Below are 22,273 nucleotides of genomic sequence, written 5' to 3'. Positions count from 1 at the left end.
TTTAAATAAAAGTGTCATTGCCACTCATTTAAACTGAAACTTAACTACATCATGAAAAGTTACCTAAGTAGCAAAACTGGTGACTTAGTGATGAACTCAAGCGTCCACAACTGTTGAACTCAACACTTTCCAGCCAACAACAGCAACACAGCCAATCAAGAAAATCAGAGAAAAATGAACTCCAAACCCAGAAGAACTACTTTAGAACTAAGAACGAACTTGGAAACTTTTTAAAAGGATTTTCATAGTAAGAAAGGGCTGCCAGATCTCTTTTAAGGCTCCAACTGCTCTCATTTACACTCAAAGTTATATTCTTTTCTAAGTGTGTAAGATGTGTCCTCTTTTAGAGTAAAAGATCCTTTTTGGTGTTAGGGTGTTCAAAAAACTCTTTAATTGAAAGAAAGACCTCCATTTTATAGGAGAGGGTGGCCATCAATTATTATTGCAAACCTATCCAAAGGATAGATTTTCTACCAAAATCTGTCCCAACAGTTCAACGGACAGATTTTTGATGAAAAATCTATCTAAAAGACAATTTCTTTACCAACTATGTGTAGTGTTTGGAATAGTGTGCTCAAAATAGCTATTAAAACAGTAAAAGCAACCAAACATGGGGCCTACACTCAAGTACCCTCTGACTTTATCAATAAATAACTGAGTTCAAAACTCACACTTTCTAACTAACCAAACTATGAATTGAAACAGCAGAAACAAGACTTAAAAGATAACCGAACTAAGTATTCAAACTAAATAGATTGAAATCAATTCGATTCATACAAACTAACATGAAGCGACTGAGATAACAAACTGAAGCGCAAAACAGAAGTTAAACGAGCATCGTTAAACTAACAGAGAATGATTAACAACAACTAAACAAACAACTAATTAAACTAACGATTCAACCAATCTTGTTGGTTGATAACAATCTGATAAACAGAGATAACTAATCAACATATGCACTAATTCGATACTCTAATTAACAATAATTGACCAAAAGAGAAATCAAAGTTGCAAACTAAACTTATCACTATTAAAAATCAAAACTTAGTGAGGGAATGAAGGTTATACCCTACAAGCGCGCTTGAAACTGATTCGAGCCACTAGAGGATTCCCGGTGGTGGCTGTCCGACCCCAAGGCACACGGTTCTTTTTGGAATACGTTAAACAAAGGAATTGCAGTGTCTTGCCAAGAAGAAACGAGTGCCTTTGGATCGAAAAATAGGCTAAGACGGAGGGGTAGTGGTGGTTTTGGCGCGTCGCAACAGTGGAGCAGTGGTCGCCGGAAAAAAGTTCGCCGGAAAATGACTATCAAAATTCGGCTCCAATACCAATGCCAAATGGTACATCGAGTCGAGTTATAAACATCCATGTAAGTGGTACGGGGTGAAGTGGCCTGAAAACTCACGAATTTGGGAAAATATAAGGGTTAGGGTTTCAGATTTTTGCCTATTCGTAGAGATTCGTGAAGTTTTGGGGGATTTGAGTTGAAGATATAGAAAGAGGAGAGAAAGATGAGTAGATGGTGAAGTTTTGAGGGCATTTGGACCACTGCCCGCGGCGGCGCCACCGTGGGGGACGGGCAGCGGCGATAAGAGGAGAAGAAGAGAGGAGAAGGACTTCTAGGGTTTGGTTATGGAGAAATGGCCAATTTTCTGATTTTAGAGGGCTTATATACCTTTTGGGAGATCAAATGAGGGCCATTGGATCAAATACCATGGATGGATGAGATTGATCTTTGTCACTTAACTAAAACGACGTAGTTTCAATATAAAACTACGTTGTTTCAACCCTCCTATGGCAGCCCCCATTTGGATCGGATCTTGGCTCTTTGGGCTTCTAATTTTGGGCCAATTTTGGCTCAATTTCAATTGAAATATACTAGCTCAATCCCCTAATTATCTTATTCAGTCCTAAAGAAAATATATAAGTAGAAAGAAAAAATCTTTTTTGGAATATATAATTTAAAGATTCAAACTAAAATATACAAATAAAAGGTAAAAATATTTTTGGTATTTTTAATAAAGGAAATGCAATATAAAAAATGCACAAATAACTAAAAATCATCCAAATACTAGTATTTCTAGGAGAATTAAGAGCATGCAAAAATTAGGTGTTCACACCGGGATTAAATTTGAGATGAGTTTATTCCATGTTTCGTTTGGATAATATCACGGTATAACTAATCTCGAGATTAATTATCCCAAAATTGTAGTATATTTTTTATCCCTGTGAGAGGGTAGGGTAACTAATTTCGGGATAATTAATTTCGAGTTAATTAATCTTGGGATAATTTATTTCCAACCAAACGATCCCTAAGAGTACTAATTTAAACAACCCCGCACCAGATAACTCTATCAATTACTTCCTTTTTAATTTTTACCCTATAAAAAAGGTGTAACAAAGCTAAAATCGGTTGATTAAACCCCTAAAAATATTTATATCGTAGAAAGTGACAAATTTTTTAAATATGATCAAAAATTAGGTGTCCATAGGGATATCGAAATTTATACATGAACAAGAATAATAACTTTAATTATTATACTTTCAGACAAGAAATAATCTAATCTATTGATTTTGTTGAATGTTAAGTTGGAAAAGGTCATGATTTCAAATCTGCATCATCACAACTTTTAACTACAAGGCTCTCTCAAATATTTGCATAAAAAACATGAGCTAGTTGAGGTTCGAACCTCTGACCTCTTAGAGCAAAATTAAGAATATGTCAAATAGTGTCATTTTTTCTTATATATCTGTAATTTTCTCGCAGTATTAATATATATATTTAGTAAAAAAAATCGACAAAATGGTATCGCATGATACCGTTTCTTTAAGCGTGCATCCGCCCCTGCCGATAAACATTTACCTATTAGCACCAGAATTTTTGTCTACATCAATCTTTACATTGTATCTAGCTATTAACCCTCCTAGATTATGCGCTAGCCACAAGTTTTTTATAATTGAATGAAACAAAAAACAGACGCGCCTATCCAGGACAACTCATGCAGTCATGCATGACAAAACTTGAAGTTGGGTGTACAGGCTACTGCGTGAAAGACATAAGCAGATTAGAATTTGAACGTACTTTTGAATTCAATTAAAATTTGCTTTGAATATAGGATGTCTATTATTAATATATCATTAATTTCTAAAAATATATATATATACACATAAAAATTTTGCCGAACTTTACAGATACCGATAATCCCTCTCGATATAGCATAGGTCCACCTCTAACGAAAGGTATAGCTCTCTATCAAATCTAGATTCTCTTTAAGAACACAGTTCCTCAATATAATTTATCGTGAATTTAGAATTTAAAATTTATGAATTTCTTCGGTAATCTAATATTATATAATATAATAATTAAGTACCCATTCAAATATCTGTAGATATTTTTGGTATATATATATATATCATATTTTGCCCAAATTTCTAAATATTTGGCAAAACTTACTGGATTCCCGTAAATCCATTGATCCTGCTCTAGATCAGCGTTGTGACACAGAGCCAGTCACTTTCTGATTTGCCCACCTGATGTTTTATTTAAAAAAACAGAATTAAGTTGCAAAACTTTGTCTTCTCATCAATTTCGTCACCTCAAACGTCATGAGTCCAAATTTGGTCCTCAAAAATCTTACTCCCTTATATATATCCCACTCTAATTATTATCATAGCACACAATTATTAAGAGTCATACAAGTCAAGATTTATCTTCCTTTTCTCTCACACAATACTACACCCTACTTCCCTCTCTCTAATCCTAACTCTTTTCCGGACTTAGGTTCTTTAACTTCTATTCTCGTCTCGAGTACGTAAGTTTATCTGCGTTAGTTCTTTTATTCATAATTTGGTGTAACAATGGTGCAACCCCATGTCCTCTTAGTGACTTTTCCAGCACAAGGCCATATTAATCCATGTCTCCAATTTGCCATGAGGCTAATTAGAATGGGCATTGAGGTAACTTTTGCCACGAGCCTTTTCGCCCATCGTCGTATGGCAAAAACTGCAACTTCCACTCTACCCAAGGGCTTAAATTTTGCGCCATTCTCTGATGGGTACGACGATGGTTTCAAGGCGGATGAGCATGATTCTCAACATTATATGTCGGAGATAAAAAGTCGCGGTTCTGAAACCCTAAAAGATATCATTTTGAAGAGCTCAGACGAGGGACGTCCTGTGACATCCCTTGTCTATTCTCTTTTGCTTCCATGGGCTGCAAACGTGGCGCGTGAATTTCACATCCCGTGCGCGTTACTATGGATTCAACCAGCAACTGTGCTAGACATATATTATTATTACTTCAATGGCTATGAGGATGCTATAAAATGTAGCACCAATGATCCAAATTGGTGTATTCAATTGCCTAACCTTCCATTACTAAAAAGCCAAGATCTTCCTTCTTTTTTACTTTCTTCTAGTAATAATGAAGGAAATTATAGCTTTGCTCTACCAACATTTAAAGAGCAACTTGACACATTAGATGTTGAAGAAAATCCAAAAGTACTTGTGAACACATTTGATGCATTAGAGCAAGAGGAACTCAAAGCTATTGAAAAATACAATTTAATTGGGATTGGACCATTGATTCCTTCAACATTCTTGGATGGAAAAGACCCTTTGGATTCTTCCTTTGGTGGGGATCTTTTTCAAAAGTCTAATGACTATATTGAATGGTTGAACTCAAAGGCTAATTCATCTGTGGTTTATATCTCATTTGGGAGTCTCTTGAATTTATCAAAAGATCAAAAGGAGGAGATTGCAAAAGGGTTGATAGAGATTAAAAGGCCATTCTTGTGGGTAATAAGAGATCAAGAAAATGGTAAAGAAGAAGAGAAATTAAGTTGCATGATGGAGTTGGAAAAGCATGGGAAAATAGTACCATGGTGTTCACAACTAGAAGTTTTAACACATCCGTCGTTAGGATGTTTCGTGTCACATTGTGGATGGAATTCGACTTTGGAAAGTTTATCGTCAGGTGTGCCTGTGGTGGCATTTCCTCATTGGACGGATCAAGGGACAAATGCTAAATTAATTGAAGATGTTTGGAAGACAGGTGTAAGGTTGAAAAAGAATGAAGATGGTGTGGTTGAGAATGAAGAGATAAAAAGATGCATAGAAATGGTAATGGATGGTGGAGAGAAAGGAGAAGAGATGAGAAGAAATGCTCAAAAATGGAAAGAATTGGCAAGGGAAGCTGTAAAAGAAGGTGGATCTTCAGAAATGAATCTAAAAGCTTTTGTTCAAGAAGTTGGCAAAGGTTGTTGACATCTATCTAATTAAGCAATTGTTTTCCTATTTGTAATTTGCTTCTTTTTTCCTAATAAAGTTTAGAGTTCAACTTCTATATATTCGGATTGTGCAAAAATATTGTATACTATCATGTCGTCTAAAAGAGAATTACTAAGACAAATAAGTGTGCATAATAAGTGAAATCAATGCAACCTGCTATACAATCAAACCTTGTTGTAACATTATCCCTATAGAACAACCATTCATTATAAAACTCAAGTTTTCTCGGAACCGATCTTTTATTATGTTATAATATATGTTATCTTTAACATCACTTCACTATAGCATCTAAAAAATATCGATATAGTTGTTATAGAGATATTTGATTGTAGAAAGTTAAACTATAATGATAACTTAAAGTTGTTATGTATTGTCAGTGTATATAAGTTATATTCTTAAATTTATATATAGGGGGGAGGGGAATTCGTGTTTCATAAAAACATAATAGTCAAAGACTCAAAGCAAATGCTCAAATAGCTAGATTCTAATGTCTACTTGTTATTTTTGCCATTGCTATATTTTTCTTATTAAATCTTATTTTTTGTGGTTGTTTTTTACTATAGAGTGATAATGTTGTACTTTAACACGTACCGAGACATGAAGGTTTACATAATACAAAACAAGACACCGAATTCATCTTGTCACTTTCGTAGTTGTGACAAAAGTTAGTCATATATACTGCTTATGAGCTACGTGTTGAATTGAACTCAATATTTTTAATACTAAATATAAATATATGTAAAAATCACAAAAGTTTAACGAATATTACATTTTGAACCAATAATTTTAAAATTACTATTAGTTCAATATTAAGAACGTAACTTAAATGTTGAATTTATCAAGTTTAAAATTTAAATACTAAATTCGTTTTTTGACGTGCGTGTCAACTTTTTGTTGTTTAGAAACAAACTGAGTGCAACCGAAATATATGCAGGTGAGATCTTATTCTTGAGGCCTTAAATCGCTATCCTTAGAATCCTGTAGAATCACTTGTTTATAAATGAAGTATCTGTTACGTTTGGTATGTGGACTCTATTTGTGGGTCAGTCAGTTTTCTGACTAGTAATTAGAAAATAGTCAGCGTTTGCAAAGTCATGGAAAAATAATCATTATTTTGTTACAATACGGAAAGTTCCAGCATAATGTACTGGAGATTGGAGCACCTGTGTATAAACTTCCATCATATTATGTTGGACCAGTATATTATACTGGAATTCCAGTATATTATATTGCAACTCAAGTACATTATGCTGGAAATCCAGTATATTATACTGGAACTCGAGTATATTATGCTAGAATAATTTTGGATTTGGAACAGTGTTTTCGTTCAAATTTATCTTTACATAAAAAGTGACTAAATTTTTATTACTTTTGAAACTATGACTATTTTTCATTTACCACTTGTAAATCTGAATATTTTTTAATTTCACCCCTCCATTTATGTTCGTTCACTTTTAAATGTTATTCTTTTAAGAAATAAGCAACTGAAAGCAAAAAACCAGAGTTGCTCGATTAATTTTAAACTTTTCACTTTATGGGATACTCTTTTGTTTATAGTATATTCTGAAAAGAATAACATCTTTTAATATTTAAAAATAATTAACCTTTAAACTTTATCCTTAATAAAATATTTTGCTAACAACAAAAATATCATATTCGCACATTTAATATTATACTTTCCAATTTTTTCTTTTCTAATTTGCGTGCTAAAAGAATAGTCAACTACATGTATGAATGATACGTCCCTAACTCATGAAAACGATATTTACATCTGTTGAGTGTTGAATTACTGCTGGTTGTGTCATTGTCCATCCTACTATTCCAGACTATATATATATATATATATATATATATATATCAAGATTTTTGTTTTTACAATATATCAAAATCATTTTGCAAATCAATGACACATATTCTAATTAATTCAAGGTTAAATATACATATATAATAAAATATTACAATAATCAATATCAAAATTTATCGATAGTTGAGGGACCAAAAATTACAATTATCCCTAATGTTAATGTCACTACTCACCAGTTAGGTTAAAATAAATTACCATATTGTGTTAGCGATAAAATATGAGATAGGGCCGACGAATTTCATGACATTAAACTATTCCCGCCGCCTCAATACAGGAGATCCAATTTGACATGCAGAATGATAAAAGTAAAATATTTGAATAAATCACTATTTAAACTTTTAATTTTTACAGAAATGATTTTATAATTTTTTGAATTTTGTTAAACAAAGTGTCAAAGAATTAGTTGATAACACGTGTTTAAGCAAATTGAAATAATATAAGCAGTATAATTTATTTTCGTTAGAATTTGTTGACCTGTTTAATTTTTTTTAGGACCAAAAAAGAATTACCTCATAGAACTATAGAAGAACCATATTTCACAACAAGTTTAATTGTCATAAATTCTTATACGGCACGTAACTTTTTACAAGATGTTAAATTAGTCCTAATAGTATAGTACTATATAACTGAGTTAAAATCCAATAACTTTTTTATATAATTTAAAGCCCGTTTGAGGACCAAAATTGAAATATAATGACGTTTGAGCTTACGAATTGCACATTTGCACTACATGAAAACTTATTTGCTGTCTTTCACAATTTATTAGGATTTTGATGAAGATGGCAGGTCCTGCATTATTGAATCAATATCATGCAGATCTTTTGTTTCCAACCCGATATTCGGTACTTGCATGGGTCCGACTAAATTCGGTTTTGCTTCGAAAAGTCCTGTATTGGAGCTAGCTCTCCCTAAAAAAGACGATTCCGATCCATACCTAGGGCTCTAACCAAAGACCTCTGATTAAGCATGAAGGAGTATTTACCACCAGTGGCGTACGCAGGAATTTTTGTAAGCGGTGTCACCATTTTAGCCGTGAACAAACAAAAAAATTACTGTAATAATATCATATTTAAAAAAAATAATCAAGAAAAAGAAATAACACAACTTGGAGGAAAAAGAAATCCACATAGGCACCCTGTAGGAAAACAAAGGTGGGACATGGGGATTTAATGGATGATGGGCAAATATGATCCTAAAGTATAATGGTAAGAATAAATATATCAAAAAAGTATAACGAAGGACAAATATAACCATTTTTAAAGAGTACAAGGATAAATATGATCTTAAAGTATAATGGTAAGGATAAATATATCAAAAAAGTATAACGAAAGACAAATATAACCATTTTTAAAGAGTACAGGGATAAATATGACCCTTTTCTGTTTATAAAATGTATTGTGCTAGTCAAGTAGTACAAAATAGAATGAGGCTACAGATGGGTCGAACTCAAGTCCCTACTTTAGAAATCTTCTGGCTTTGACCAAATAAGCTAGACACCTCTTTGTGACAAGTGTTGTCACTTATTTCATATTACCGTTTTTCTTGTTTTCTCAGTTGAATTATATACAAATAATTAGTAAAGATTTTTGACGAAGCTGTGTCATATAACATCGCTTGGGCTAAGGTAAATCCGCCTCTGCTTACCACTTCACCACAACCTTCGTTCATTGTATTATGCAGATCTATGGACCAAATTAGAATCTTTTAAAACTTCTAAGTTCGAACAAATTAAAAGCTAGCCATAGGTTTTGTGTAAACTATTTTAGAAATAGACTACAAGAATTTACATTTAAGAGGACATGATATAATTCAAATTGAGTTGGCTAATCTGATTTGACATAGTATCAAGAGGTTATCATGCAACAAAAGTTGGCGTGTTGCTTTGAAATTTCTACCACATGCATGAATATGAGTTGCTACTACACCTATTAGTTATGTTATTTATGATATATCAATAATTTTTAAAATCAACAATTAAATGAACACGTATTTGACGGATGTGCAAATAAAATCCTATATTAAAAGTTGATAAAAGAAGATACATGTGAGCAGTGGCAGATCAACCTGGAGTGTTATGGACGTTAAAGTACACCCATTGCCTTTAATCATAGGCGGATTCAGAATTTAAATCTTATGGGTTCAACTTTTAAAAATTTTAGCATTGAACCCATTATATTTTTAATGTTATCGGTTCATATATACTATTTTTGCAATTTTAATGAATTTTTACATATAAATTCTTACTCCGCATCGGAAGTTATGGATTCAATTGAACCTATCCGATATACACTACATCCGCCCCTGCCTTTAATCAAATTTAATAGATTTACATAGGCAATTATCAAAAAATTTAGATAAGCATTGAGTGAATACTCAGAATTAACTAAACTCTTCTTCCTTTTTCTTTTGAATTTTTTTCGGCAAACACCTATGACTTTAAAATATTAAATCTGCCATTGCATGTAAGGTGCAAGGATACTTTTAAAAGGGGAGACATTTTGAGGAAAACTATACGGAATCTGTATAAAATAGACATATACTGTGTTAAGAGTGACGTCGAACTGAATTAGCCAACAATGTAATATCAATTATGAATAAAAAGTCACCCGCATAAGGGAAAGAGATTCAGTATTAAACTAAGGGACAAAAATGCCAAAAGTGTTAATTTAGAGTATTATGTTAATGGAATAGATATTAGAGGCCAATTTGTCTAAAAAATGTACGATTAGGGGGTGAAGTGATTTGACATGTAATTACATTTGGCGAATAATGTATCAAACTTACAATATAACGAGCAAGTACGATGCATTTAACCATAGCTGGTGCTAACATCAATAAATGCATTGAATAAAAACCAAGCTGATAATGCATCAAACTTGCAAAATTAGCTTAAAACACCTTAAATCATATTTCAATATTGCATCAGTATATCAAATACAGAAGTTTAGTATTTGCAACTTTTCTGATAGACAAACAAGTATTTTCAAATATTTAATTTCAAACGAATAAGACTCGCCCTTTTCCTTTTTTAGAAACGCCTGAATGAAGGGTCCGAACCAGTGGCTTTTGTGCCAATTTTTTTTCTAGATTATACTGTTGGTCAGGGGCGTATTCGGAATTTTTATAAGCGGGGTCGAAATTTATAAAAGAACAGGAACAGTAAAATTTAATTATTATATTCTAAACAAGAAATAGCTTGATTTATTGGTTTTGTTGAGTTTTAAATTAGAAAAGGTCCTGAGTTCAATTCTACTTCATCATAGTTTTTAACCGAGGCTCTCTCACATATATACAAAAACATGTGCTAGTTGAGGTTCGAACTTGTAACGACCCGGCCGGTCGTTTTGAGAATTTAAGTTCCGTTCAGCGGCATAAGATATTGAGCAGCTTCATATTATGTGTATCGACTTGCATGCGTGGTCGAGTTCAGTTACCGGATGATCCAGAGTCAAATTGGAAGAAGGATTTTAGCTTTGGAAGCTTAAGTGGTGAGAATTTGACCGGAATTTGACTTTTGTGTAAACGGCTCCGGAATGAGTTTTGGATGATGTCAGCAACTTTGTATGGTGATTTTGGACTTAGGCGCGTGTGCGGATTCGGATTTGGAGGTCCATAGGGTAATTTGGAGCATTTTGGCGAAAGTTGGAAAAAAGTTGAAGTTTGGAAAATGGAGAAGTTTGACCCATGGTTGACTTTTGTGATATCGGGGTCGGAATGCGATTTTGAAAATTGGAACAGTTCCGTCATGTCATTTGGGACTTGTCTGCAAAATTTGGCGTCATTCCGGAGTGATTTGATAGGTTTCGGCGTGAGTTTTAGAAGTTGGAAGATTTGAAAGTTCATAAGTTTGATTCAAGGCGCAATTTACATTTTCGGCATTGTTTGATGTGATTTGAGACTCCGAGTGAGTCCATGTTAGGTTATAGAACTTGTTTGTGTGTTTAGTCGGGGTCCCGGGGCCTCGGGTGTGTTTTGGGTGGCTTACGGGTCATTTTCCTCCTATTTTGAACTGATGTTCTTCTGTCTTCTGGTATCCTTCTTCGCGATCGCGAAGTGTTACTGCTGACCACCTCGTAATTCTTCTTCGCTTTCGCGAAGGTTTGCCTTTCCCCTTCTTCACGTTCGCAGCCCCTCATTCGCATTCGCATAGTAGAAATTAGGAGCTGGGGCTGGTGGCTATTTCTTCTTCGCATTCGCGTCATTCTTCCCGCGTTCCTCAAGCTTCTATTTCTTACTCTTCGCGTTCACGTCCCTTCACTCGTGTTTGCGAAAAGTCTTTCTTGGCAGCCTCAATTTTTTTCTCCGCGAACGCGACCTTTTTTCTGCGTTCACGATGCATAATCATCTGGGCAGAATATAAGTTTTCCAAATCGAGGGTTAGGCCATTTTCATCATATTTTGACTTATAGAGTTAGGTTTTGAGCGATTCTTTGTTGTGTTTTCAAGCAAATCGATTGAGTAAGTGTTCTTCGCCTAGATTTAATATCTTCCATTATTTTATCCTTATTTTTATCATTTAATTTGTGTTTTGAGTTGAGAAAAATGTTGGTTTTTGAAGAAAATTTTCAAAATGAAAAAAATCATGATTCGAAAGGCGAAATGGTATCGGAATTTGATAATTTTTGTATGGTTGAACTCGTATCGGAATGGGTGTTCGAGTTTTGTAAAATTTGTCGTGTTCCGAAGTGCGGGCTCTGGGGTCGACTCTTGGACCGATTTTTAGATTTTGATAAAGATTGAGATTCTATGATCCAGAGTAGTTTCTTATGAGTTTTATTTGTGCTTTGAAGTTATTTTTGTTAGATTTGAGCCATCCGGAGGTCATTTCACCCAAGAAGTTCATTTTATAGTATCAGTTTGTCTTCTCCGAGGTAAGTATCTTGCCTAACCTTGTGTGGGAAATTTCCCCTTAGAATTTGAGTCTTCTATGTTGATTGTAGATCGTGTGTGCGAGGTGACGAGTGCGTGCTCTGACTTATTTGTGGAAAATTGTCCTTTTACGGTTCTTAGGTCCTTATATTCACTTTGTATGAAGTTGTTCTTGATACGGTTGAGTTCCTATTTACTAGATTCACCCCTATATGCTTAAATTGGAACTAATTGCTTTAGGATTCGCTCTTATTGCCTATTTTAATCTTATTTGACCTAACCGAAGATTTTACCTCTTCTATTGTTATGTTATATTTTCATAACTGCTATCTTTGGTTGGAATTATTATTATCTCATCCTATAATTGTTTAGTCTTAATTGAGGTTACGATTATCCTTTCGTTGTTTATCCTTAATTGAATTGTTGAATATCCTTCGTAAATTATTCAACTTTAAAAGAAGCTTAGATATCATATATCTTAGATGGCTTGTCTTTATTGAAAATTATTTGACTCGTGTTAGCTTCCTTGTTGCTGAATTGTATATTGTGGGATCGTTGCTACATGTTATTTTTTCTTTGTTGAGTTGTTCTCTTTACGTCTAGCATTCTATACTGTGGTTATTCCTTGTGAACTGGTTTTACCGCTTCTTTGTGATTTAAAGTTCTTGAGTTGATTTACTTGTCGTACTTTATATTGTTATCGTTGTTGTAGTTGTTGTACTTGTTGTGGTGATGCACGAGGTTTCTGTCGTGCGGTTGTTGACATTGTGACACACGAGGTTTCTGTCGTGCGGTTGTTGTTATGGGGTTGCACGAAGTTTCTGTCGTGCTTTTATTACTATTGATTTTTGCACATGCGAAGTGATAAGGCGGGATATATATACGTGGGGGGGAGGGGTTGCGCTTGTGACGAGACAAGGTGGGAGCATTATTATGTACGTATGGCGAGACATGGCGAGACATGGCGAGACAAGGTGGGCTATGTCAAGGATTGATTTGTGATGATTTGTGATGGCCTGGGGGCATTCTTGTTGTTGATATTTGTGTAGTGGTATACTCACATGCGCGAACTTTATCTTGTGAAAGTTGTGGAAAAACATTCTATGTGCTGTCTGTTCTTTTCTTTATTCTTATTTGCTGGTATTAACTATATCAGGACACTTGCACAAGCATACATGTAGTTAAGCACTCTTCTCGGATAAGAGGTTTTCTTGATATTGTTGAGTATAGATGCACTCCCTTGTTACTTGCCTTTTTGTAAAAATGGCTCTATTGGCATGTGAGTCGTTAGTGCGGTTATGAGGTGTTATGATGGTACAGGATACCAAGTGTTAGGGTCCAGGTATTGAGACCCGTAAGTCGTGATTTGTCTAAGGTTCGGTACCTCGTGGAGTTTGTTGACAAAAACCTGATACGAAAGTGGTCGTAGTTGTTGGGTTACTACTTGTCCTTGTTGTATTTGTGATTTCGGATTTAGGTTGTATTTCCATTAAATCTTTTGTGTCATTTTTATGGTATTCCGCTGATACTTGTTGTTCTTTTCTTATTGCAATTGTTGTATTGTTAGCCATATTGCGTAGTCTTTATGTAGATATATTTTATTCTGTTGTCCCTACACTTCTGCTTGTTCTGTTTATTAGACCACTGAGTGTCTTGACTGTTCCTCGTCACTACTCCACTAAGGTTTGTCTTGATACTTACTGGGCACCGCTGTAGTGTGCTCATACTACACTTTTGTACATTTTTTGTACAGATCCAGGTATTGATCGTTAGTAGCTGTGCACATTATTGCCGAGGAGACTCAAGGTAACCCTGCTGCAGCGCCCGCAGACTTCAGAGTCACTTTCCTATTTTTTTTTATTCACACTGTTGTATTTATTTCCATACAACTGTATTTAGAAATTGTAGCGAACTTTGTAGAACTTATGACTTGTACCACCGCTTTTGGAAATTATAGAATTTAAAGGGATTTTTATTTCAAATTGTTAGATATTATCTAAATAATATTGTTGTTTTAATTAGTGTAAGGCTTACCTAGTCCCTAAGACTAGGTGCAACCATGATACTCATACGGAGGGGTAGTTGGATCGTGACAGAACCTTTGACCTCTTAAAAATAAATAAAACATATAACCAATACACCAAGAGACAATTTTTGCCAACAAGTGTCGGTTTTTCCTATTTATCCATTTTTTTACAGTATTAATAGATATACTTAGTAAAAATTTTCACCGAAACGATGCCGCATGACATCGTTTCATTAAAGGTGCATCTGCCCCTGGTGTTAGTCGCTCTCAAAAATAATATACAAAAAGTATACATATTTTATATATACCTTTTGGCTAGTGAATGCAAAATAATTTCGGCCGATCGGCCTATTTTGGTAAAAATAGCACGGTATAGCCAGTTTTCGGACTGGTCATTCAAAAATAGCCAGCGTTTACGAAGTCAATGAAATAGCCACTATTTTGCTGCAACAAAAACCGGTCCAGCATAATATACTGGAGTTCAGTGCACCTGTGTATGAACTCCAGCATATTATGCTGGACCGGTATACTTTGCTGACTCTAGTATAATATACTGGAGACTGGAGCACCAGTGCTACAAATTCTAGTATATTATACTGGACAATTATACTTGCTGGAACTCCAGTATATTATGCTGGAGTTTTAGTGTACTTATGCTGGAACTCCATCATATTATGCTGGAGTCATATCCATCATATTTTGAATGACCAGTTGTAAATCTGGCTATTTTTGAATTTCTCCCCCTATTTTGTATTTCGCCCAATTCTTAATGGGCTGTTTGAACTTTGAAATGATCCAGCCGTTTGACAAAAGAGGGTCCACAAACTCCCGCTAACTATTTCCCGCCAATTATTTCCCGCTAAAGCTAAACGAAACTCCACCTTCCCGCCATATCTATCCCTTTTTTCCTCTTTCATTTCCCTAAAACCCTAATTCCACAGCTCCATTTCACTAGAAGAAATTTGTCTGCCCATTTGCTCTCACAATCCAAAAAAAGAAAATGAAAAGAAAGCAAGGCGGAAGCGGAAGAGGAAGTTCCATCATGGAAGGCCAATTTACACGGAGCAAATCTCAGATCTACATGCATTGTAACAGATCGGGTAGAGTTCGGGTCGATTCGGCCAAATTCAAGCATTCCGATCACCAGCTCCAGCAACTGGATCCACCTGTGAAGAAACTCAAAAGGCTAATCGTACAGAATCTAGAAGGTTCTTTGGATCTGTGTGAAATGTCTCGTACGCCAGTCAAGGATCTCCGTGCTCGAAGAGTGTTTTCTTCACCTTCAGTTGTTTTAGAAAATGATGATGATTTGAAGAAAAGCGAATCGCCGTTATTCGAGGAGAAAAATGAGAAAAAGGGAGATGGTAAAATTGGAACTGAGAGTAATGGAAATAGGAATGGAGGTGTTCAGAAGAGTAACTCAGTAAGATATTTGATTCATTCTTGCTTACTGCATATCAATTTTTGTAATAATGTGTCTGAGTTAGCTAGCTTATATTTTATATAAATTGTATGATTCCTGTGAAATTTTAACCAGGAGTTGAAATAATTCTATTAACAATCTATCATGTATTTAATTTAGGTAGAATCTTGCTTGTACTTGGTATTTACACAAAACCAGATAATTTAATCTTAGCAGTTTAAATTAAAGTGAAAATACATTTCACTTAATAATTGTTAAGTGATAAATGTGTGAATGAAAGAGACATTTCGTGTGCAAGTAAGTTTTTACCTTTTTGGGAACTTAGCATGATTGTATATGGATAACTTTTGATTCATTAATCAAGTAAATTGCAGAAATTTCTCTTTGATTGTTTTTTATTGTTAATGTAATTCATATTCAGAGTTCGAGATTGCTTTAGATAGTGCTCATATGAGTGTCTACTTGAGTTACTAGCTTTCAAAAGTTTCTACAGCTTGTATTATATCAGATTGTGCATCTTTGTGTGTCTACTTTAACGAAGGTGTCAATTGTAAGCAATTTCTTAGTTATTTACCATGTTATGAAAATATCGGGCATACATGTTGATTGTACAAGGACAAATTCTGGTTTGGTTGAAAAATTAGTTTGTTTTCTTTCTTTCTTAATTAATTAAATTAATTTCTAGGCTGTGAGTTCGAGCTTTCGGAGGAAGGTGTTCATAGCTCCAAGCTCATTTAGCTACAGAAGATTGCTACCATATTTGACGGAAGCTGCAAGAGAGTACACTGGTATCTTTTTAAGTTTTTGTTCCTAGTGCAAATGATGATTAAGGGGATTAAACTTTTCAATATTTCCAAGTTTTCCAGTGTAACTAGAGTTAAGACAATGCTTCTTTTCTGTAGATGTTTCAGAAACTGAGATACGTGATATGGAATCCAAGTCCGACAGTCCAACTTTGAGTTATCAGAAACCTGATCTGCAATCAATGGCTAGTAATGGTTCTACTTCTGAAGATAAACATGTTGGTGCTAATTCTGATGTCAGTAAATTGCTAAGGAGTGTTGAAGGTCAGCAGATTGAGGTCAATATATCATGCAACCCGCAGGACCTCAATGATGTCCCTGGTGTCTTGAGCCAGACTCGAGTAGATCCTCAAGTGTTTACCAAGGTGGGAGGACTTGATCCTGAGGCATTGGAAGAATGTGTCCAGACGACACCACCAGATGCTGACATTTTATGTAAAGCAGATGTGAGCAACTTGGGAGCCAGCATAGAACATACTGCGGAGCAGACACAGAATTTTTTTACTGGTCATCCATCAGGTAGAAGAAATGGCTGCATTGTAAAGAAGTCTAATTCGAGCCCTGGGAGAAATGGCAGTGCTTCGAGGAACAAATTGGTAAATATCACTAAAGCTCTGAATAGCTATGTTGTTGTAAAAGATTGTTTGAGTGTCTCTGAAATTTGTATAAATTGTTATTTTTACAGGCTCTAAATCCTTGCTCTAGGCTGAAGGTGTTCAAAGCTGTAAATTCTGTTAGTTACAGAAGACTGCTCCCGTTTCTGATGGATGTTGCAAAAAGTGATTCCGGTAAGTCACATTTTCCACTCCTTTAGGTGCATATATATTAGGTGTATCTAAAATGGATTCCCATGAAAAACCAATGCTTGTAGGCTAATCACCATGTTCATGTTTCTTAGGAGGTGCTTCAAGTGAAAATGGACATACTAAATCTCAGAGGGACTTGGAGTGCAATCAACCTTTGATGTCCGTGAGTAAAGAAGTTCCTACGAATAAAGAATATTCTCCTATGAAAGATGAAATTAAAGAACAAGAGATAAAGATATTGGAATCCAAGTGCATCTCAGCCAATGATGTGAGTGACTGCTTAAATACTTGTCTCCCCATGGAAAATCTAAGTTCTGCTGCGGAATCATTCAATGAGAAGCCAAGTTCAGTGTTTCCTGATGACATTGCCTATCCACAGACTTTACTTAACGTGGAAATCAGAAAATCAGAAACAGAGTGTACTGATACAAGTACTACAGAAAAGTCAGAACCAGAATGTCTCAATAATGAGATCAATAATTTTAATACTGGAGAAAATTGTCCAGGAGTAACATCAAGCTCCAATGTAAGTCCTGAAACTTCAACTGGAGAATATAAAGTAGATACCACAAACCTTTTGCCTATCAGTCTTGAAGATTTGTTAAGTGAATATGGGGTAGAAGTTCCAAAAGTTGGGCCTGTTAGTCCTGAAGGTGATCGCATGACTTTGAAGGTAGGTTGTCATGAAGAAGCTAGCAATTTGATTGAAGTAATAGATTCAAATTGCTGTGACCCGACTGGCACTGTAGGAAAAGAGCTTTTCCTCAAGATGTCAGAACCTGAGCCTATCACTAAAGAAAGCAGCTGCAAGGTTTTGTTGGCAGATAGCAATGAAGAGAGTAGTGCGGTTGAAGCAGTTGCTTTGATCAAAGCATCTCCTTTCACTGAACCATCAGATCTCTCAGAATATAGTAATGATGGTCTCCCCAAAACCTTATGCAAGGAGTCCATACAAGAAATCTCAGAATCTGAGCCTATTGGTTGTCGACGAGACTGCATAGGTGTTGGTGATGCTCCAAACAAAAATGGATGCCCTGAACCAGCTATTTGTCATCAGAAATTAGCTCCGAATGAATCATCATATGATTTGGTTACTCGTCCTTATCTTCTTAACAAAGGGATATTAAAGAGAAATCCTAGGGGATGTAGAGGTCTGTGTAATTGTCTGAATTGTGCATCATTTCGCCTGCATGCTGAGAGAGCATTTGAATTTTCTACAAATCAGATGCAAGATTCTGAAGAAGTTGCTCTGGGATTGATGAAGGAGTTGGCTGATATGCGTATTTTCTTGGAGAAACACCTTTCTAGTGAAAACGACCTTGCTCCTATACCACTTTCTCAGGTAAAGACTAGATTAACTACTCCTTTTGATAACTGTGTCTCTTGCTGTCAGGTTATGCTTATACATTTCTATTCATATTACTCGTCATTTCATGTGTCCCGAATTGCATAGGTCAGCTGCTTTAGTTATGTTTATGTCTACTCCTGAAAGTACCTCATAGCAAGCGCCCTGTTGTTGTGGATGATTGTTTATTCAGAACTTTGAAATATCTTCTATTTTGAGTTTCATCAACTGATCCACTTTGACAACATAGTGCAAAATGATTTTCCACCATGTCACTCCAGAAAAAGATAAAATTCTTGTTTTCTTTTACCAAAAAAAATCATTTTTTTCAGAAATTGTCAAGTCGAGACCAATTCAAGGTGCTCCTATGCTTCAATTACTGGAAATATTCGACTCTTGGTTCTGCAACATATCTTCCCTAGTTGTGTATAACACTTGTTTTCTAGTGGCACTTTAAGCCTAAAGGGTCCTGCATATTGGTGTGAAACAAATTGGATATTGCTTCTGCAGATCATCAATTTGCCAAATTGATAATTCATGTGATACTTCAGTTTTTTCCCTTCTGTTCAGCCATTTATTTACATGTTCATGTCAATGAAATTAAACGAAATTTATCTAATTCTGTTCATAATTGAATGATTCAAATTCCAGTGAGATCGAAAATAAATGTTCCTCCAATGCACCATATTGCAGCCCTGTTACTTGAAGCTTAGGCTTTATTCTTAAACTTTTTTGTTTGGTCTTGTTTCTTTCTGTAGGAGAAAATATGTTTGTTCTATGTTTATCCATTTAATGATTGTAACTCTTATAAAATCATGATCTCATGTAACTTTGTTGCACTCAAGCTTGAGGTTGAAGAAGCATGTATGAAAGCATTGGAAGCAGAACAACTAGCAAAAGAACGCCTTAGCCAAATGAATAACGAGCTCCACTATCACTGCAGCGTCCCGGTAATTAACTAGTGCATGTTCTATTACAACTTTAAGCATAATCAACTTTTAATCCTGTCCAAATTAGCATTTCAATCCTATTTATTTACATTTACTAATTCAATGTATAACCTGCAGCCCTTGTACCGGCCAAGAGTGACATTTGCCAGTAATATAGAAGAAAAAGCTGTTCGAAAGATAGAATCATTCAGTTCAAAATCTGAGAAAGAAGATATCAAAGCAAGGGCAAAGCGAGGCCGAAAGAAGCATCAGTGAGCTAAATACCTGCTTGTGTTAGCTTTACTTGGAACCAGATAAGGAACAAGTTGTCAAAGGGGACTTATAGATAGTTGAGAATCCCAGATTATATAATTATGTTTGAAGCTATAATTCTTAATACCTCTTCTAAAATGAGATAATTCGTACTCACTACTGCAAAGTGATAGCTTTGTGTCTGGAAAAGTGTCTTCTACAACTATGGGCTAAAGTTTGATGTTTGTAGAGTCCCTACTTAAATATCTTTATATTCATACTCAAATGTTTGCTCCCTTGATAACTATTTTGAGGACTAAGATATAGAGAAAAAGAAGAGGAGCCGGTAAAGTTGTTGCCATGTGACTAGGAGGTCACGGGTTCAAGCTGTGAAATGGCTTCTAGCAGAAATGCAGAGTAAGATTGCGTATAATAGACTCTTGTGGTTCAATTCTTCCTCGGGTCTTGTGCATAGCGGGAACTTAGTGCACCGGACTACCTTTTTATTTAAAGAAAAAGGAGTATTAGTTGCTGTATTCACTAATTTCAGTTTTTATCATATTGTTTTTCTTTTGCTTTTATTATGTGCTATTAGTTCGGCACATTTTCTTTTGGATTGTTCGGCACATTTTCTTTGAGTTAATTAAATGGTCACTCAATTTAACGAGGATATTTGAAATAAACTACAATTTGAAACACAGGAAAGCAATTAACTTCAATATCCTGTATATGCTTTTATTATCTTGACAATTAATTTCAATATCCTATCTAGACTTTAGGAGAGTTCTCTTTGAGGAACATTTTACAATTCTTTTTGTTTTCTGTATTTTCGAGCTCTTGTGGAGTAAGGAGTAGAAATCAACAGACCTATATAATTCCCCAAGAAGAATATTAATACTGAAACTGTATAGAAAAACTTATACAAATGTTCCAAATAAATCTCAATTTACCAACCTATAATCATTAATCATAGATTTACCAAAATTAGCCAACAAAAATTGAAAAACCAAATAATAGGGTTCTTTCTCTCAAAGAATTATATGCAAAAATCACCTTCCATATTTTTAAGCGTGATTAGCAACACGGAAAGGAAATTTTATGGATGAGGTATCAAATAAGGTGATGAAATACAAAAAATATATACAATATTTATAAAATCTAAATAAAAAAGGAACTTTTTCAATGGGTATAGTTGAAATTCATTGAAAATATATAGATAAGTCAATATACAAAATTTGAGGAAGATTGGAGGTGATTTGGACTAGTTTTGTATCAAAATTCGTAATTAAATCGAGTTCAAAAAAGTCTTCTGCGACACATGTATCAAACATGTATCACATGTATCTTACACACAGGTATACATGGATATACATGTGATACACAATAGATACAAATATGATACATATGCAATACACAAATGATACACAGTGTGATACACATATCATTTTTTTCATGTTCAGTTTTTATCGAATTTTCAATTCAAACCACCTCAAAATTTCACCAAATCATCTAAAAGCTGAGATTCAAGCTCCTTAAGTTGTGCCCAATCTATTCTAATAACACCCACTCAAAATAAAGCCAAAAATTGATATTTTCTTGCTACAAATAGCTAATTGGCTAATATTAGTAATATTTTATCAATTAAACAATTTTTATAATGAACTACCTATAAATGGATATAACTGGTAATTTCTCTAGAATGTATGCTGTTTGTGAAGGTCCATTTTATTAGTTTGTTAAGAAAAATATCGAACAACTTTGTAAAATTAGCCAATTTTAACAACTCAAATAAATAAAAAGAGGAAAAGATCATGCGTCATATTTCAGAAATGATCTTTCCATTTGTTGCACATCAAAGGCTACCATTAACCATACATACAATATAACTATGGAAATTTGTTAGAATATAATTTCTTAAAAAGAGAAAGTCCTAACAAGCTAAAGAATTCCTTGAAAATAGAAACTATGCGAGTTAGGAAAGTGGGCAACCACGTGGGCCCACAAAAATTAAACCAATTAAGCCCAGCACCATCATTTGACCCATGACCCACAAAATTAGTACTTAGCTGATTTTTTGGCTTGTACTACACGTTCGCAATTCAAAGTGCAAGCTTGAACTCTTCATAATAATTTAATTATGAAGAGTTAATCAAATAGCAGCTCACCCAACCACTTAAACTTAAAATAGCCGGTAGAGGTATAATATATGCATAATATATATATATATTGGAATAAGAACAGAAAAATGTATAAAGTTTCTTCTCTGTATATTTCATTGAAAGACTGTACATCTATATATACAAAGCAAAAGAAATAAAATCTGTTATTCACACCTACAGGTGTCCTACCTCTATTGCTTAGCTCATAACTAACTAAAAGAATCCAAAGAATTTTACAAATAAATTATTTCTATGCAAACTGTATCACTGATTTTATCTGAATAGGGAAGCTTCTAGATATAGTTGACTGTGCTTGGTCACGTGTGCAGCATGTGCAAAGAATCAATGGACTAGATTAAATCATTGTAATAACAGTTGATGAATGACCCTGATTAACTTGACCCACTAGAGATAAAATGGTCTGATCTCCTTTGTTTGTATCGACATTTTGTTTCAAATCCTCATTCTTCACTTCATCTGTAGACTTCGTGAAGCTGGTTCCAATACC

At 34.5% G+C, this 22,273-nt stretch overlaps 2 protein-coding genes across 2 annotated transcripts; both read left to right on the top strand.

The window, feature by feature from the left end:
• Positions 1-3,676: 3,676 nt before the first annotated feature.
• On the top strand, positions 3,677-5,346 carry LOC104237731 (UDP-glycosyltransferase 75C1). Its single transcript, XM_009791935.2, has one exon. The coding sequence runs from the start codon at positions 3,859-3,861 to the stop codon at positions 5,263-5,265; it is 1,407 nt and encodes a 468-aa protein (XP_009790237.1). The 5' UTR covers positions 3,677-3,858; the 3' UTR covers positions 5,266-5,346.
• A 9,607-nt stretch (positions 5,347-14,953) lies between these two features.
• LOC104237732 (uncharacterized) lies at positions 14,954-20,276 on the top strand. The gene is made up of 7 exons (XM_009791936.2): positions 14,954-15,471; positions 16,157-16,259; positions 16,374-16,870; positions 16,960-17,062; positions 17,173-18,422; positions 19,271-19,375; positions 19,493-20,276. Exons 1-7 carry the CDS (start codon positions 15,049-15,051, stop codon positions 19,628-19,630), a joined length of 2,619 nt encoding a protein of 872 aa, XP_009790238.1. The 5' UTR covers positions 14,954-15,048; the 3' UTR covers positions 19,631-20,276.
• The last annotated feature ends 1,997 nt before the right edge of the window (positions 20,277-22,273 follow it).

Source organism: Nicotiana sylvestris, chromosome 1, assembly GCF_000393655.2.
Source record: "Nicotiana sylvestris chromosome 1, ASM39365v2, whole genome shotgun sequence".
NCBI lineage: Eukaryota > Viridiplantae > Streptophyta > Magnoliopsida > Solanales > Solanaceae > Nicotiana > Nicotiana sylvestris.
This window is presented reverse-complemented; position numbering and strand designations above follow the sequence as displayed.

What these genes read in the sequence shown, in the direction of transcription:
- LOC104237732 (XM_009791936.2), top strand. Translation starts at nt 15,049, where the DNA reads ATGAAAAGAAAGCAAGGCGGAAGCGGAAGAGGAAGTTCCATCATGGAA. An exon ending in TGTTGCAAAAAGTGATTCCG is followed by an intron (nt 17,063 to 17,172) that starts GTAAGTCACATT and finishes CATGTTTCTTAG; the next exon opens with GAGGTGCTTCAAGTGAAAAT. An exon ending in CTCCTATACCACTTTCTCAG is followed by an intron (nt 18,423 to 19,270) that starts GTAAAGACTAGA and finishes GTTGCACTCAAG; the next exon opens with CTTGAGGTTGAAGAAGCATG.
- LOC104237731 (XM_009791935.2), top strand. Translation starts at nt 3,859, where the DNA reads ATGGTGCAACCCCATGTCCTCTTAGTGACTTTTCCAGCACAAGGCCAT.